Raw genomic sequence first — 15,959 nt, forward strand, 5'->3', positions numbered from 1 at the left:
CTAGAGATCTGAGTCTAGTTTTACTCCATTACTTCTCCCTGGGTCAATCAACACCCAGACAAACAGAGAAGTGGGATGAAATTAAGCAGTGTGCTCTCCATGGAGCCTCTCAGGCTTCCACAAGAAGGTCTATAATTACACACCACAGTGAGATGTTTAACATATACCTTGGAGAAACAAGGAATTGCTTGCAAGCACCTTCCCATCACTAGCTCTGGAAGCTGGTGAATAATGGCAAGATAGTGACCAAAATTAGACATGACACAAATTTCATTAGAAATTGTGTGCAAGTGTGGATTTTCATCCAGATTACATCCTGTGGGAAACATTACCCCTAAGGTGGATTGGGTGGAAGGGTTTTCATTAGGATCCTGTTAGGGAAGCAAGTCTTATCTCATCTTCCAAGACACTAAGATCTACTCCCTGCTATTTATTGATTTTCTTTTGCAAAAACCCTGTGACACAAGTTTCTAATGATACATTTAATATCACATCTAGTTCATCTCTGAGAAACAAGAGGCATGTTTGGAATGAAACCAAGGACAGAAAATGTTTTGGGAAGAGGATGGAAAGCACTGTTCTGAAGAGGGCATGGCTGGCCAGCCCCCATTCTGAGTCAGTATTTTGTTATAGGTCCTGCTTGTTAACTACCATTATCTACTGACGTGGTTTAAGTTCTGTATGTTTCACGTTACTGACATTCACAGAAAGAGTAAATATTCCACCGGTGCACCCCCAGGGGAATACTATCTATCTATCTATCTATCTATCTATCTATCTATCTATCTATCTATCTATCTATCTATCTATCTATCTATCTATCTATCTATCTATCTATCTATCTATCTATCTATCTATCTATCTATCTATCTATCTATCTATCTGTCTGTCTGTCTGTCTGTCTGTCTGTCTGTCTATCTATCTATCTATCTATCTATCTATCTATCTATCTATCTATCTATCTATTTATTTATTTATTTATTTATTTATTTATTTAGTGTTACTCCACCTTTCTCCTAAAGAAGAACCAAAGGTGGCTTAAATCATTAAAAAAATATTCGGAGCTAGAAACAGTAAATTATACAAATATTAAAGAAGAATTAATAACATTATGTTAAAAATATTAGGTAAAAGCAGTGCAAAAACAGAGATGGAAGCAACAAAATACAAACCATCCTTTTTATTGTCTCCTAGGCTAACTATTCTCAACCTCCCCCCCCCCCATTGGCCATAAACACAATGTGAAAGAAATACAGGCACAATCAAGATGATGTAAGCCACATAATGAACCTTATCAAGTGGTGTGTAAAGAATTGTTTCCAATCTGTGGCTCCTTTCAGGTGTGCCAGGGACCCCAGGAGGCAATATGACCCATGTTCAGAATGGCTGTACTAGACAATCAGTCACTAAGGAAAAGCCTGCCTGAAGAGAAAGGTCTTCACCAGCTTGTGGAAGAACACAAAGATGGGGCCAGCCTGGCCTCCTGTAGGAGAGAGTTCCAAAGTCTAGGAGCAGCAACAGAGAAGGCTCTCTCCTGTGTCCCCACTCCCAAAGCACCTGTGAGGGTGATGGGGCCAAGAGAAAGACCTCCCCTGTGATCTTAACACTGGGGTACACTCATAAAGGGAGGTACAGTTTTTGAATATGCCAGCGCAACACCAAAGCCAATCGAAACATGTGAACTAAACTAGACCAAGCAAACAAGAAAGAGATGTTTTTCTGCCATCCATCACTAGTTAGGATGCAACTTTAATTTTGGGTTAAGACAGAAATAATGCCATTCTATGATTGAATCTCGGTAATACAATAATGCTGTATTTGGGAGACAACAGGATATGGACTGTAACTTGCAAAAATCCTTCAGTGCTGTGGGACATTTCAGATTTTCTTGTATTCATTGGACCAATCACAGCAAGAAGCACCCTGTCCTTTTCTTTATTTTAAAAAATGTTCTCTCAGCAATAAGGAAGTACCAGTGGAAGTTTACACATAAAGCAGTAACAAACCAGGCCTCTTTGTACTTCAAGAATAAACTCAACTACCAATTACCTTCTACCACTTTTTCAATACCTTATGTTGGCAGTCTTAATTCACATCCTCAGAGGTTCACTTAAAAATCTTTTTTTTTTTGTATCTTTAGGTTACCCTTATTTATGTTACCAGAGACATTTTAAATAGTTTCTCTTTATCAAACAGCAAATAATCTATCCAGACGATAAGACAATTCTTTATTGTCTGCCCTCAAGGAGACACTCATTAGGCCAATTCGAAAGAAACTGAATTGGCGGCGGACGACACTGGCAATTATAGGCCCGTCACCAATGTTTCTTTCATTAGTAAAGTGGTCGAGAGGGTGGTGGCCAATCAGCTTCAGGCACATTTGGATGAAACAAATGCCCTGGATCCGTTCCAGTTGGGCTTCAGGCCGCACCATGGTACAGAAATGGCATTAGTAGCCCTGTTAGATGACCTATTGAGGGAGGCTGACAGGGGGAAAATGTCTCTGTTGATCCTCCTCGATATCTCAGCAGCCTTTGATACCATTGACCATGGTATCCTCCTGAGGAGGATCTCCGAATTGGGAATTGGTGGCCTGGCACGGGCCTGGCTCCAATCCTTCCTGGGGGATCGTCCTCAGAGAGTTCAGCTTGGGGAGAGTGAATCAGCCCCGTGGAGCCTCAACTGTGGAGTTCTGCAGGGCTCGACTATCTCCCCAATGCTGTTTAATATCTATATCAGCCCGCTGGGTGAGGTAACTGGGAGTGTGGAGCATCGTACCATCAATATGCTAATGACACTCAGCTCTACATCTCCTTTTTTCCAACTACAATGGAAGCCGTTCTGTCCTTGCAGTGCTATTTGGGGTATGTACTGCAATGGATGCAGGAAAATGGGCTGAGGTTGTACCCGGACAAGATGGAGGTCCTGAGGGTGGGCAGACCCACATCAGTGGTTTGGGAAACTCCCTCTCTTTTGAGGGGGGGTGACTCTCACCGCAAAGAGTGAGCTTTGCAGCTTAGGGATCCATCTGGACCAGGCGTTCACCATGGAAACCAGGTGGCGTCAGTGGTCTGCACCACCTATTTCCATCTTTGACGGATTGCCCAGCTGCTTCCCTATCTTGATGTTGGGTCGTTCACCACTCTGGTCCATGCGCTCGTAATCTCGAGGTTAGACCACTGCAATGCTCTCTATGTGGGACTACCTTTGAGATTGATGCAGAAACTCCAAATGGTGCAGAATGTGGCTGCCAGACTTCTTAGTGGGGTGATGAAACACCAACATATCACTCCCACCCTGGCCGCCTTGCATTGGCTGCCCGTTCGGTTCTGTGTTGATTTAAAAGTATTAATGATTACATACAAAGCTCTAAACAGTTAGGACCGCGATACTTGGCAGAACACCTCCTCCCACCTAGATCTACTCGTATCACCCGTTCTAGTCAGGAGGGGCAACTGAGGGGCCTAATGCTGAGGGAGGTCCGGAAAGAAAAAAATGAGACACTGGGCCTTCTCGGCTGTACCTCCATCTTTGGAACCAACTCCCCTCCGAGATCCATTTGGCCCCCTCGCTGGGCATTTTTAAAAACCAACTTAAGACCTGGTTATTCAGACAGGCTTTCCCTCTGGGCACTATTTAATTTTCTTTTTATTCTCTCCATCTTGAATTATTATCTATGTGCTGTTAACTGATAATTAATTTCGATTGTTTTACTTTGTGCTCTGTGAGCCGCCCAGAGTAGACTATGTCTAGATGGGCAGCATACAATTTCAATAAATAAATAAATAAATAAATAAATACATTTATACTTTTGTAATCTATATGGTATTTCTTCCTCCACCCCAGGGGTGGGCAATTAATTTCTATAGGGGGGCCACATGAAAAATCTGAACTGTGTTCGGGGACAGAACCAACTTTACTTAAAAATAAAATGAAACAGTGATGTTATGATTGTTTTTATTTTAAACTTGTTAATCTTCACAAATACTAAATAGTTTTTTTGCAGTATGTTAAAGATAAACAACTGATCAACTTTAGACAAAAAGCTATAAATGGTTTTGATGTTCAAAACTGTCTGCGGGCCAGACAGGAGTGGCTCGCGGGCCGTAGGTGGCCCTCGGGCCTCACTTTGCCTAGGTCTGCTCCACCTCCTTCCCTGCTTCTCCATTACCTCCTCCCTTTGGCTGCTGTGGTCTTTTCCTATCCATTTCATTCCATCACCCAGTTATCAGTTATTTTCTTTCTCAATCTGTCAACACCTGAGTCTCTGGCTTATCAAACAGCTATTTTTAAGGGGTTTGTCTTGCTTACTGTATGTGATGTCTTACTTACAATATGTGATGTCTGTGCAAACTTCAAGGTCACCACAATATGCTGATACCTCTCTTCTCTTTAGGTGCCACTTTTTTGGTTATGCATAAGCCCAGTAAAACTTGAACTGGGGTTAGAAGTAACACCAATGATTGGGAGGATGCCAGTATGTGCACACAGCACAACGTATCTGAGTTTATATTGCACATGTAATTTTACCTAAGAATATGGTAAACACCTGATTCCCCTACATAGAAGAGTTACCCATATAAGAATATATTCTGTGAAGTGTCCTGTATGCAGTAACACATATTGCTTATGCACTTAAGTGTGACAAGTCTTTGGATTCTCATCAAATGCATTTGCTTTTAAAAATGATACTTACTGTTTTGTACATTTTATACTGCAGGTTTGACTTGGGGCTGAAGACCTTGTCTGTTCCAGAGGAGCCAAGAGGTTTTATGATCTGCGTCAGCAGGAGGAAGTCATTGAACAGAAAACCATACAATTCCTTGTTGCTCTTAGCCTTGTAGAGTTTTCCACTGTGCAGAAATTTGCGTGGCCCCAAGCAGTTTGTAACAGAATTAAAAACAAGTTGCTGAGGTGGGAACAAAAATAGACACACAAAAACCAGCAGCATCAGATGAATGACAAGAGACCGGTTGTGATACTGTTGTAATGCAGCTGAAATGTTGACACTCACTTAAGTTATTTTTGCAAGGCGGAAGGAGGGCAAATTTGTAATTGGCCTTACAAATGAAATGATGCAGGAAAATGGTGGTTGACACTTGATGGTTGGCAGGAAAATCACTTAGTGCTAAGATTACTCTATGTGCTCTGTGTTTTCCAGCCAAGCTGGATTTACTTATGATGGAAGGAGGAGAAGTGTAAGCACTGACTTTCCACTCCATTCTGTGACCATCTCAGCTGAAAGCAATAGCAGGCAGTGATGCTCACACCTGATATGGAGGGGAGGGTGGATTATGTCACTATCCGAAAGACTGCTCAGATATGGCTACAGCCCTCATACCTGATCGGGGGAAAGCAACATAGGGTAGAGATATCAAGTCTGACCGATAGTCTTCCGGACTGGCACTTGTAATAGGTGCTGACGCTGAAAGTGTGTGCATGTGTCAAAGGTGCTGGGGTAGGCAGCCCAATCAGTCCTACAGGTATTAGCAGTGAAGGGAGCATAAGTGACACCAAAAGAGGAGCAGAAGATATTGGAATCTTTGATGTCAGTACAAAAGTTGATGCTAACAGCAACAGCCAAAGCCACACTAAGAGTTGCTGGCTGGATGCCAGCCAATGTCAGTTTTACCTCTGATAATCCTTCACACTGAACATGTGCCTGGATCCATTCTAGTCGGTCTGAATTCTCCTTCTCACGCACACCTTCATTAACCTGTGAACACAGTTCTTCTGCTTTCTCTAGAGCATGCTTCAAATGGCTGTGATCAGGGTGGTTTTCAGGAGTGTTTTCTAGTATCTACAGGGGAGGAAATGGTTCAGTTCCATACAAATCTACCCTTTTTAAAGCTTTGCTATTTTACCAAAATAACCTTTTTAAAAAGGTAAAAACAGAAAAGCAGTGTTGAATTAAGCCTGTCCTAATTCAGGAAAGGGAAGAAGAAGATCATTTACGATTCTCAAAATAGTACAAAAATGATTTTTCTTCAAAGCAATTTCATGTTTGTCTGGTTAATCCAATATAAAAGGAGTATTTCATTATCTTTACAATCCCCAGACCTTACACAAGCATTCATTTGAGCAAATGTTGGCTTCTGGCTGTGAACGTCTATTTTGATCTGTGGTGAAGAAGGCAAACCCATCAATACCCAGGCAAGGCAGGGGACTCATGATTAAAAAAGGAGACGTCTTCTGCATGTCTTCTTGGCTCCTCCCCAGTTCCTTTCCACAGCATAACTTTTGCTCAGAATAGTTAAGGGACAGCAAGAGAAGATAGATGAGAGGAAGGAATCACTACTATTCTGTTGAAAAAATTGTGGGAACAAGGGCAATTAGGTATGAAAATAAGACAGCCACCATCTAGATCAGCCGGGATGCCTCCTTTATCACAGATCTGACTGGCTCATCACAGAGATAAGCCACCATCATATTCTCAGTCTGCAAAAGGAGTCACCCATTAATGGTATCTATCCAACTGCTCCCCTTTACAATTAATCACTGAGCAGGAAGAGGTGGCCCACTTCCTTAAGTTGAGAAACACCCTTCTCCAGGTGGTAGTTAATGGAGAACGTTAGGACCACATAATTGCCTCACATACTTCCTCCAAAGGAACTCTTGCTGAAAAGGCTGCTATTATTGTGGCAGTGGCTGTGATGAAAGGAATGTTTAGGGACAGGAGTTAAACTCGTCAGAGAGGTATGGATACCAACAAAGGGCAAAAACATGCAGACTCCAACTCTGACTTCTCAATCACAGCAATTCTGTCACTGTACTGCTACCTGCAAATGACTTACGTTTTTAATGATTAGAGGGTATCGTGTTACTCGTTGCATAGGCTTCAGCAGAAAGCTTGAGAGAGGCATCCCTTTACAGTGAGGATCCATAGCTAACCTCTGAAATATTAAGAGAAAACAATACATTAACAGTTTACTTACAAAACTTCGACAACAATATTATAAAAATGCCCAAAGCAATCTGTGGCCTCCATTTCTTGTCTAGACTCGGCTTAAACAGGATTCCTTAGAATGGTGCAAGGTTCTTTTCAGAATGGACACAGGGGACATAGTCTATGCATATAAGCAAGAGGGCGGGTAATGGTGGTTAAAGCATAGATTCAAGTTCTAGATATTGGACTGATTATTCCCCGAATAGAAAGTCTCCACACTGTAGAATATGCACATGGGGCATCACAGAGCCCTGTAGTGCCCTGTCCCACCTCCTCTCATGGTACCTCTTTATGGAAAACAGAAACTTAGCATTTCTTAGCCAAATGAAGAGCTTAAGAGAATGCAGGAGATTCCCATACTAGTGTCACCATTACTTCTAACTATTCTCCAAAGGCAAGTGATACTACTACATCCCTCTCTTATGAACCTCTCTCTGTAGAAAGTCACTGCATTGCATGGGGAAGTATTATTCCCCTCAGATTTATTCCAGTCTCCATAGTTTTCTTTGTTAGTCTCACTGGCTCCTTGTTGCACAAGTGTGGAATTCCTCATCCAGTTTAATCATAGAGTTCTCTGAGGAAACTCCTTCTGTTCTTTCCAGAAGTATCCAGTTAGTCATTGCTGGAAACAGAATTCTGAACTGAACAGATCATGTATCTACTTAAGGAGGGCTCTTCTTATATTCGGAAATATTTTATTTTCTTTGACCAGCAATTGTAAGTGCTCTTATAAAATCCCTTCGATTTTCAGCAATAATTTGACATGCTCCTCTGTATGCCCAAAGTTAATTGGCAGTTATCTAAATCAATTACTGTATTGTATTTTATTTTATTTATATAAAATATTTTTAGCCTGCCTTTCTCCTTGAAAGTACCCGTTATCATGTCATGCAGATAATGGCAGCAAGATGGAATCCTGTTCCCAATTGGCACCAGCAGGTGGCAGTGTACCACCTTCTGCTGTTGCTGCTTTTTGTCAGTCTTCAGCCAGAGTAGTTATCACTAATAAAAACGACTGAAGAGAAGATAATTTCAATGCAAGGGTGCCAGTGCTTGGCCAAGTGAATTGCTTAGAGTATGAACTCTAGAATCCCCTGGCCAGCAGAGCCCTAAAGTAACTTTGTCAAGCTTTGGAAGATGCTTTACCCTTCTTCCTCTTTTGGCACTTCAAAGAAAAGGACAGTAGCTGAAAGAGCTTCTGTGGACACAATAAATTAGCAACACTGATGTTCTCTTACTTTAACGAACTCTTTGAACTCAGGGACTTCATCTGTTTTTTGCTGGATGAGGGCTGCCCCATTAAGCTGACAGCTACAGAAGCGAATGTAAGGCTGCATGTGTGGAAGCTGGGCTGTCAGGATATCTCCTATCATTTTGACCGGCATCCTCTCTCCTGACATTTTCTTACGTACACGCAGTGCTCTAAGCACAAAAGGAAAACAAAAGGCAGAGACTGTATAGATGCCATGGACAATATGGATGCATTGTGTTCACACATTTAAATGAATATACAGTATTTGTATTATACTTCCACAAAAACAAAACAGTAGAGATATGGGTTGTATCCAGTTAGTGCCCTTCCACTGAGGTAGGTCCTTTGATTCAGTGGAACAGGTAGGGAGACGATTTTTGGAGATTCCCCCTCCTCTCTGTCCTGGCACTCCTTCCTCTACACTCCATGATGTTTGTTCTCCAGGGTCCTCTAATTCTTTCCAGCAGTTTTGAGGGATTGCAGGGAAGAAGAATTGCCAAAAATCACCTCACCCAGTTTTCCTAATAGAAGTTCTCCACAGGCTCAAAGTGCATTCTGCAAATGGAGGGACATAATTTTATACAATGTTGGCTGGATAGCTCAGCGATTTAGGCATATGTTTATGGAGCCAGAGGTTGGGAGTTCAATTCCCCACTGTGTTTCCCAGGAGAAGAGCCAACCTGTGTGGCCTTGGGCAAGCTGCATAGTCCCAGGGCACCCCCAGAAGAAGGGAATGATAAATCGCTTCTGAGTATTCTCTAGCTGGAAAAGTCTGAAAAGAGTCGCCGTAAGTCAGGACTGACTTGACAACAGGCAATTACAGTGGTGCCTTGCTTAGCGATCGCTCCGTTGAGCGATGAATTCGCATAGCGAGGGGATCCGGGCCATCGCTGGAGCGTTCGCTCAGCGATGGCCCCTATGGCGTTTTTTCGCTGTGCGACGATCGGTAAGCGATTCGCTTAGCGATTTTCGCACAACGAAGCGGGGGAAAACAGCTGATTGGCGGTTCCAAAATGGCAGCCGCAACTTTTCCCGCCGCGCCCTCGCTTTGTGAGGGCCCGAAAATGGCCGCCCCTATGGAGAAGCTTCGCTCAACGGTAAGTTTAGGGCCCATTGGAACGCATTAAACCAAGTTTAATGCGTTTTAATGGGTTTTTTTGTTCCGTTGAGCGATGTTTCTCATAGCGATGGTTAATCCGGAATGGATTAACCTCGCTATGCGAGGCACCACTGTATTATGATTAATTTTATACAATTCTCATTAATGTAACTGAACATATGGGAGGACAAAACATCTGTGGATGGTGAAAATTGACATCTTGCTTTGAAACAACTGACTGGACACCCCCACCATTCAACATTCCAGATCTCTACAAGGAAGAAAATGCTTAAGAAGAAAATAAACAACAAGGTGTAATTTCATAACAATTGTTGTATGTACTTCTCAATATAAATATGCAAATTTTAAAAATGTTAGTTTGATTTCAATTTACAAGTAATAGAAATTTTAAGAAAATATATTATTCCTATAGAAACAGCATGCATATTATATTACATTAAGCAACCAATTGGATTTTTCCATGTACATGCTTTTTGGAATGCACTGTATTATGTCTTCACCACAAAATGGCAAAAAACAAAACATAATGGTCATTGCAAACAATATGTCTTCCCAAATAAAGAGAAAATGAATTCACCTGGATTTTTTTAAATTGTTGATTTAAAAAACTTACTTCAGTAGTTTAATATTGCACATAATCAATTCTTTCCAATTTACAAAAATCATAGCAACTTCCTTTTCAGTCAAAAGCTCAGAGTCCATCAGTGGCTTCTGAAAAATCTGTAGATTCAAGTGAACAGTTTAGAATGCACAGTACAGTAATGCTCTCTGCTGTACTTAATTCACCACCTTGAAATGAATTATCTGGAAACTCCAATTTCAGGTTATGTGACAAGGGTACATTAAGAGTCAAAGATAAGCCCTTTTAAATTTCATTAGCTCCATTTAATGAACTTTCCCATTCCAATCAATGGTTGAAATCTTCTTGTGCAGCTAGCTTCACAGATGCAATGAATAACATCAGCAGCTGCCGCAAACCATAGTTGGTACGAGTAAAAAGCTTCCTTTGGCAATTTTGAGGTCTACACTTTAGCAATGAAAAGACTTAAACCTTGATAACCAGATGAAATTTCATATGGTTTGACATGGGTATCTGATTTCACACCGGAATAACCTTTCAGGAATAAATATCAACCATGACAGACCACCTTGGACTCAAACAAGCAAGGTAAGGTAAAGGTTCCCCTTGACAATTTGTCCAGTCGTGTGCAACTCATCTCTGTTTCCAACCCATAGAGCTAGCATTTGTCCGCAGACAATCCTCCATGGTCACGTGGCCAACGTGACTAGATACGGAACAGCGTTTACCTTCCCACCGAGGTGGTACCTATTTATCTACTCGCATTTGGCAGGAGCTGGGACAAGCAAAGGGCTCACTCTGTCATGTGGATTTGATCTTACGACTACAGGTCTTCTGACCTTGCAGCACAAAGGTTTCTGTGGTTTAACCTGCAGCACTACCACGTCCCTTTCAAACTACCAAGAGGTGTCATAAATTTTTATAATGCTCTGAGGTCATGGTTTGAATGTTGTACTTTTTGGCCCTGAGCTATCCTCAGCTCTGTTTCCTTTCCTTACTCATACATTACTACTTGCTACGTTTATATCCCACATTTCCTCCGATGAGCTTAAAGTGCCATACACAATTCTTCTCCATGGTTTATCTTATAAATTAGATTAGATAATTTACAAGAGTGTAACTGGTCTAAGGTAACCCAGTGAGTTTCATGGCTGAGAGGGGATTTGAACACAGGTCTTCTGACTTGTAGTTCAACGCTCTCGATGCTATACTACACTGGTTCTCAACTTGGTTTGGTTCCTATTTATACAAGAAAGCTACGTTCCTAAGGTAAAACAAGCATAACAGTGCAGTTGGCTGCTATAAACAAATCTAAACAAATGCGCTGGGGCTCTCACTTCTTCATCCCTGAACAATCTTAGAAGTTTTGAGCCCCACCCCCACATTTTCCAGCCTTATTGCTGGCACATAGTATCTAAATGTTCTCTGAATGTTTCCACTGTGACACAGAACTCTTCAGCACTGCCCAAATGGGCTCTCCTTGGGTTTATCAACTATCTTCTCTTTTTTTCTACATGTACCAAGGTGACAAAAATGAGCAGCTGTGATAGCACAATAACATCTGGTAAAAACCTCATGGGTAGACCAGAAGTGGTTACTTTTCCATATATTCCCTAAATTTAAATGTGGTACTTAAATAATACAATGTCTTGAATTCTGCAAAGCATTTAAATCATGAGTGGCTACTTGTGGCACTTTTGATGCTTTTCAGCTACAAAACATCTAGGCCGTACAACCAACAGTAAGAGACTGTGGCAGCTGCAGTCCAAAAATCTCTGAAAAGGGCACAGTTACCTGCTCTGATTTAAATCAAACACAAAAATAAATCAAAATGACTGGCTAAAACCACTGCAAAAATCCTGTAAGAAGACCATACCTGATGGTTCAAGAACATTATGCTTTGTGTTTCAACATACATTTATCTATCTGAGCAGGTAATTACATATATCTATTTTAATAATTATGTTAAAATGACACCTTAACATTTAAAAATTCCCCTCTCAGACGAGCTGAAATAGCTGAGGGTGTTAGTTTTGTAACTCAAGTAGACACAAGGGATTAATTTCCAAACTAGAAAAGCCTAGTAATTCCCATGAAATCCAGAAGCCACAAAATCTCATGGTTGCGAAATTCTCACTTACACACTCATGTACAATGAAGCTAACAAGAGAAAACACATCAGAAGTCATTATTGAATGTGTATGACTAGGCTCACCTCTGTTACTAACTGTAAGTCATTTACATAGTTCTCTTCTGTTACAATGAGTTCATGAATGTATCCCTGCCGTTTTCTTTCAGTAGGTGTCAACATGTCTAGGAGGTGCAGATCCGCACACCCTGGAAAACATAGAGGAGGAAGCAAAATTCACTCTTTCAGATACAAACAAAATATCTCAAAGGACCATGCTTTTTATTTGAACCCTTGATAGTAGAAAGGTATGAAATTCTGCTTTGTCTGAAAAACATCATAAAGCTACTGCATCCAAGCCTTAATCTTCATTGAGAGGAATTGTTTATTTCAGTTCCCTGAGTAGAGGGATCTTTTTGTGTTCCCTTTGCATTTAATTTAGATCATCCTGTCATTAGTCTAAAGTGATACAGGCCCACCTTGTTATCCAAAATTGAGCTTAACCTGGTACTCTGTTTAAACAAGAGGCTGATAAATATAGGGGGCAAACTAAACAGCACTTGAAAGACATAGTGAGTACACCTATTTTCCTTTTCTTCTCAAGCACAGCCAACCAAATTTTCGTTGGGACCCCAGAATATAGAATAGCTGGACCATGGCCTCTTTCCTTCACTGTGGGTCAGTCATATCAGTGTTCCTGTGCCTCCAATTTTTACTGCCAAAAGGAAATTGATTTGTCTCAATATACAATTTCAGCAGTAAAGCTGAGGTGTGGAGACAATCCTGACTTGGGGCCACAGCAAGTGGCAAAGTGTTAAAGCCACCATACCCCTTACCCAATAGGCAAATGGCCAGAGCCAGACGGGGAAGTGCAACAGATCAGAGGTAAAGCACATGCTTTACACACAGTTGTTCCTAACAACTCCGGGTAAGATTGGGGAAGACCATTCTTTTGAACTCTTGAAAGTTGCTACTTGTAATTGTACATGATTCTGAGCTAGGTGGACCGGGAGTAAAACCTGGCACAAGGTAGCTTTCCATGATCCACATCTGATGATTAACAAAAGAGGTCCCTGGTATTGTGAAAAGTATTCCACCATCCGGTGCTGCCTCCCCTCCTCTTTCCCTTTTGCCCAGATGATAAGGGAGCAACTGTGGCGAGCCTACAACATGAAAACAAGGGACTCTGCTTGTATGTAAATGAAATGAAAATACAAATAAGTTATATCACATCAGACAATTAAGCAGTATGCCTCTCCTGTTCTAGGAGCCTACCAAGCTGCTATACCCAATTATGCCTTTCCCCATTACCTTTTTTGCTATGATTTCTTTAAGACTACCAGCAATCAGTAGTTTTCTTCATGATGAGAATTACATGTGTACATTTGTAGGGCTTTTAAGACCTGTTGCTGCCTGGAGCAAAGGTCAAAATCATGCCCCTTCATGATCCATGCACAACACTTAACCCCAGACTGGTAGTTCAATCTTATTTCAATGCCAGTGGTGGGAGGGTACCCTCCACTGCATCCAAGTGAAGCAGGCTAGGTTAGGGAGCTCAGTGGAGAGTGGTATCACGCATATGTTTTTTCCTTGCAATACTTGGCAGCACCTTTCTGCTCTCTACCACTGACAGCATGAGACAGCTGCTTCAGTTTGCCTAATAGCAGACTCTTGACACTTTCACTGTCCACTCCAGGATGATCTTGAACACACACGATTATCATCACATGAATGGCAAACTGAACAGGCTATATTTCTGCCTCAAAACACAGCAGCGGTACTACATCCCTAGCCTGTTATTGTGGGGAGATGAGATGATGAAAAATGCCAAGTGTATGTGAGGTAGGTACAAGACTAGCTCTGTTTCCTGACATGTGGGAACCAGACCTATAGAGATACCATAGCAGTACCGGCTTGAAAGTGAACTAGTTTCCCCGTCTGTGAGGAACCCATTTCCTCTGTTGCGCTGAAAACAAAATAATCTGATTTAAAACTTTGTCTCGTTGCATTCCCAGCCACATCTTGCCCCACCTGGAGAATTCCTTTTTTGTTGGTAATTTGGACGTGATGGGCTATAATGGATATGACAAGATTCAAGTGCATAATAGAAAAGCATTTATAAAGTAATTACTTAAGGCTAGATCCAGATTAATATGCAGCCGTTCCTAGCCCCCAGAAAATGCTACATAGTGGTTTGAGGAATCTATTGAATGGGGTGAGCTCTGCTGGCAGGGATCCTCCGAACTCTGGCAGAAACTGCTTTTGTGAGTGGTGTTCTTCAGTCCATGGAAGGCAGATGCTGGTTCCAACCCTTAATGTGCAGCCCAAGAAGTTAGGAGAAGCCTTTCCCTCTACAACTGATTTGTAAACTATTTTTCATGCCAGTGGAACTTCAGTCATGGCCATGGCTGTATACAGAATAGTCACATATATACCATTTTTATAAACTGAAAAAAAAACTTACTCTACAAAGTGTAAGAACAAAATGAATCTAGACTGACTAAAGCACATGTGGTATATCACAATTCTGGAAGTTACTTATGAGGCAGGTAAACTGAAGAGATTATATATTGTATATGGTACTAAATTCCATGTTTTATTGAACAAGAAAATTACATCCTATTGCCCAGGTAAAATCATCTTAAGTTAATTGTACAAAATGCTTTATAGTAGGGATGGGTCATCTTCTCTGAGGGGTGGCTGGATGTCAAAGACAGGCAAACCCAAAACCAGGTGCATGGCCAATAGGCAAGGATTTTGGAAGTTTAATTTTCAATACTGTAATTGCAAGGCTAAGTGCAGAGAATCACTGCTGTAGCTGCCAGAATGTTAGGGCCTCAAAAGGTAAGCCTTATTGAAAGCCCTGCTAAGCTGGACAAACACAGCTAGACAAACCTTTTGTTTCCCTGTGGAGAGCTTAAATTCTACCCTTATCTCTCCAGATGCTGAAGATACCCAACTTTCAATATCCTTGCCTACTCGCTATTCCAAACAGCTTGTGTGACAAATGCTGAAAACCAGTGAACTCTCAATATATGAGAGTTCAGGCCATCTCCTAGTCTGTCAATTTATCCAGCTGTTCCTGAGGATGTTTTTTTTAAGACTAGTTCAGAACAGGACAGGAAATGGAAGTCCAAGTACTTTATTGTCTACTGAAATAGTGCTCCATGAGGAACAGAAAGACTAGTCAAGTGCACACATGTGCAGGGTACCAAGAGTGTACAGAAGGAATCTTGACATGTAGCTTCTACATTCACTCGAGTTTGAATAGATTTATCTTGATCTAGAAAAACAAAGTTTTCATCCTAGAATAAGATGGTGGGACCCACAACTTTTGGAAGAACCATTTAACTCAGTACTGCACCTTTATTCCACAGTGGTTAAGCTGAGAAACATCAAACACACCGATCAGTATTCTTTTGTGGAACTCCACCAGAGCAGGAGAAATGATATCACCAGCAGTGGTAGACTGTTGATGATTAAAGAGTTCCTTTTTTTATTTTGGGGTGTGCATGATTTTATGTCATCACATGGAGCTGAACACTGAAAAAGGAACACTTTAATTAGTGGCAGTCTGTGGTTACTTATGGTACTATTCTTGCTGTGCTGGCAGATGTCTGCAAGCAGACACTGGTGGCTAACACAGATGACAAAGGGGTTTATTTCCACATAATACATTTGAAGTAATTTACTTTCAGGCTTTTAGCAGCCTTGGTTATGGTTTCAGGGCAATTATTCCAGACTGTTGGAAGATGAGGCTTCACTGCTTTCCTAAGGAAAAGGGTCATGTTGGTGTTGGAAAAGATAATATCTTATTTATTTTACTGCCCATCTAGCCCAAGGCCACTCTGGGTGGTTTGCCTGGGCAACTATCCTAGCACTAATCAGATTCAACTGTCCTCAAATTCAGTGAATTTAAGAACTAAATCAGAG

At 41.3% G+C, this 15,959-nt stretch overlaps 1 protein-coding gene across 2 annotated transcripts in view; it reads right to left on the reverse strand.

The window, feature by feature from the left end:
* The window catches only part of ITSN1 (intersectin 1), a 119,233-nt gene that overhangs the window by 5,760 nt on the left and 97,514 nt on the right, over positions 1 to 15,959 (reverse strand). For both annotated transcript variants that reach the window (XM_020796196.3, XM_078388901.1), the window contains 6 exons: positions 12,114 to 12,235; positions 9,932 to 10,038; positions 8,185 to 8,368; positions 6,795 to 6,893; positions 5,633 to 5,800; positions 4,697 to 4,909 (listed from right to left, as the gene is read on the reverse strand). In XM_020796196.3, the coding sequence (XP_020651855.2) occupies positions 4,697 to 4,909; positions 5,633 to 5,800; positions 6,795 to 6,893; positions 8,185 to 8,368; positions 9,932 to 10,038; positions 12,114 to 12,235 (893 nt within the window). The remainder of the gene's footprint in view (positions 1 to 4,696; positions 4,910 to 5,632; positions 5,801 to 6,794; positions 6,894 to 8,184; positions 8,369 to 9,931; positions 10,039 to 12,113; positions 12,236 to 15,959) is intronic.

Source organism: Pogona vitticeps, chromosome 3 (assembly GCF_051106095.1).
Source record: "Pogona vitticeps strain Pit_001003342236 chromosome 3, PviZW2.1, whole genome shotgun sequence".
Taxonomy (NCBI): Eukaryota; Metazoa; Chordata; class Lepidosauria; order Squamata; family Agamidae; genus Pogona; species Pogona vitticeps.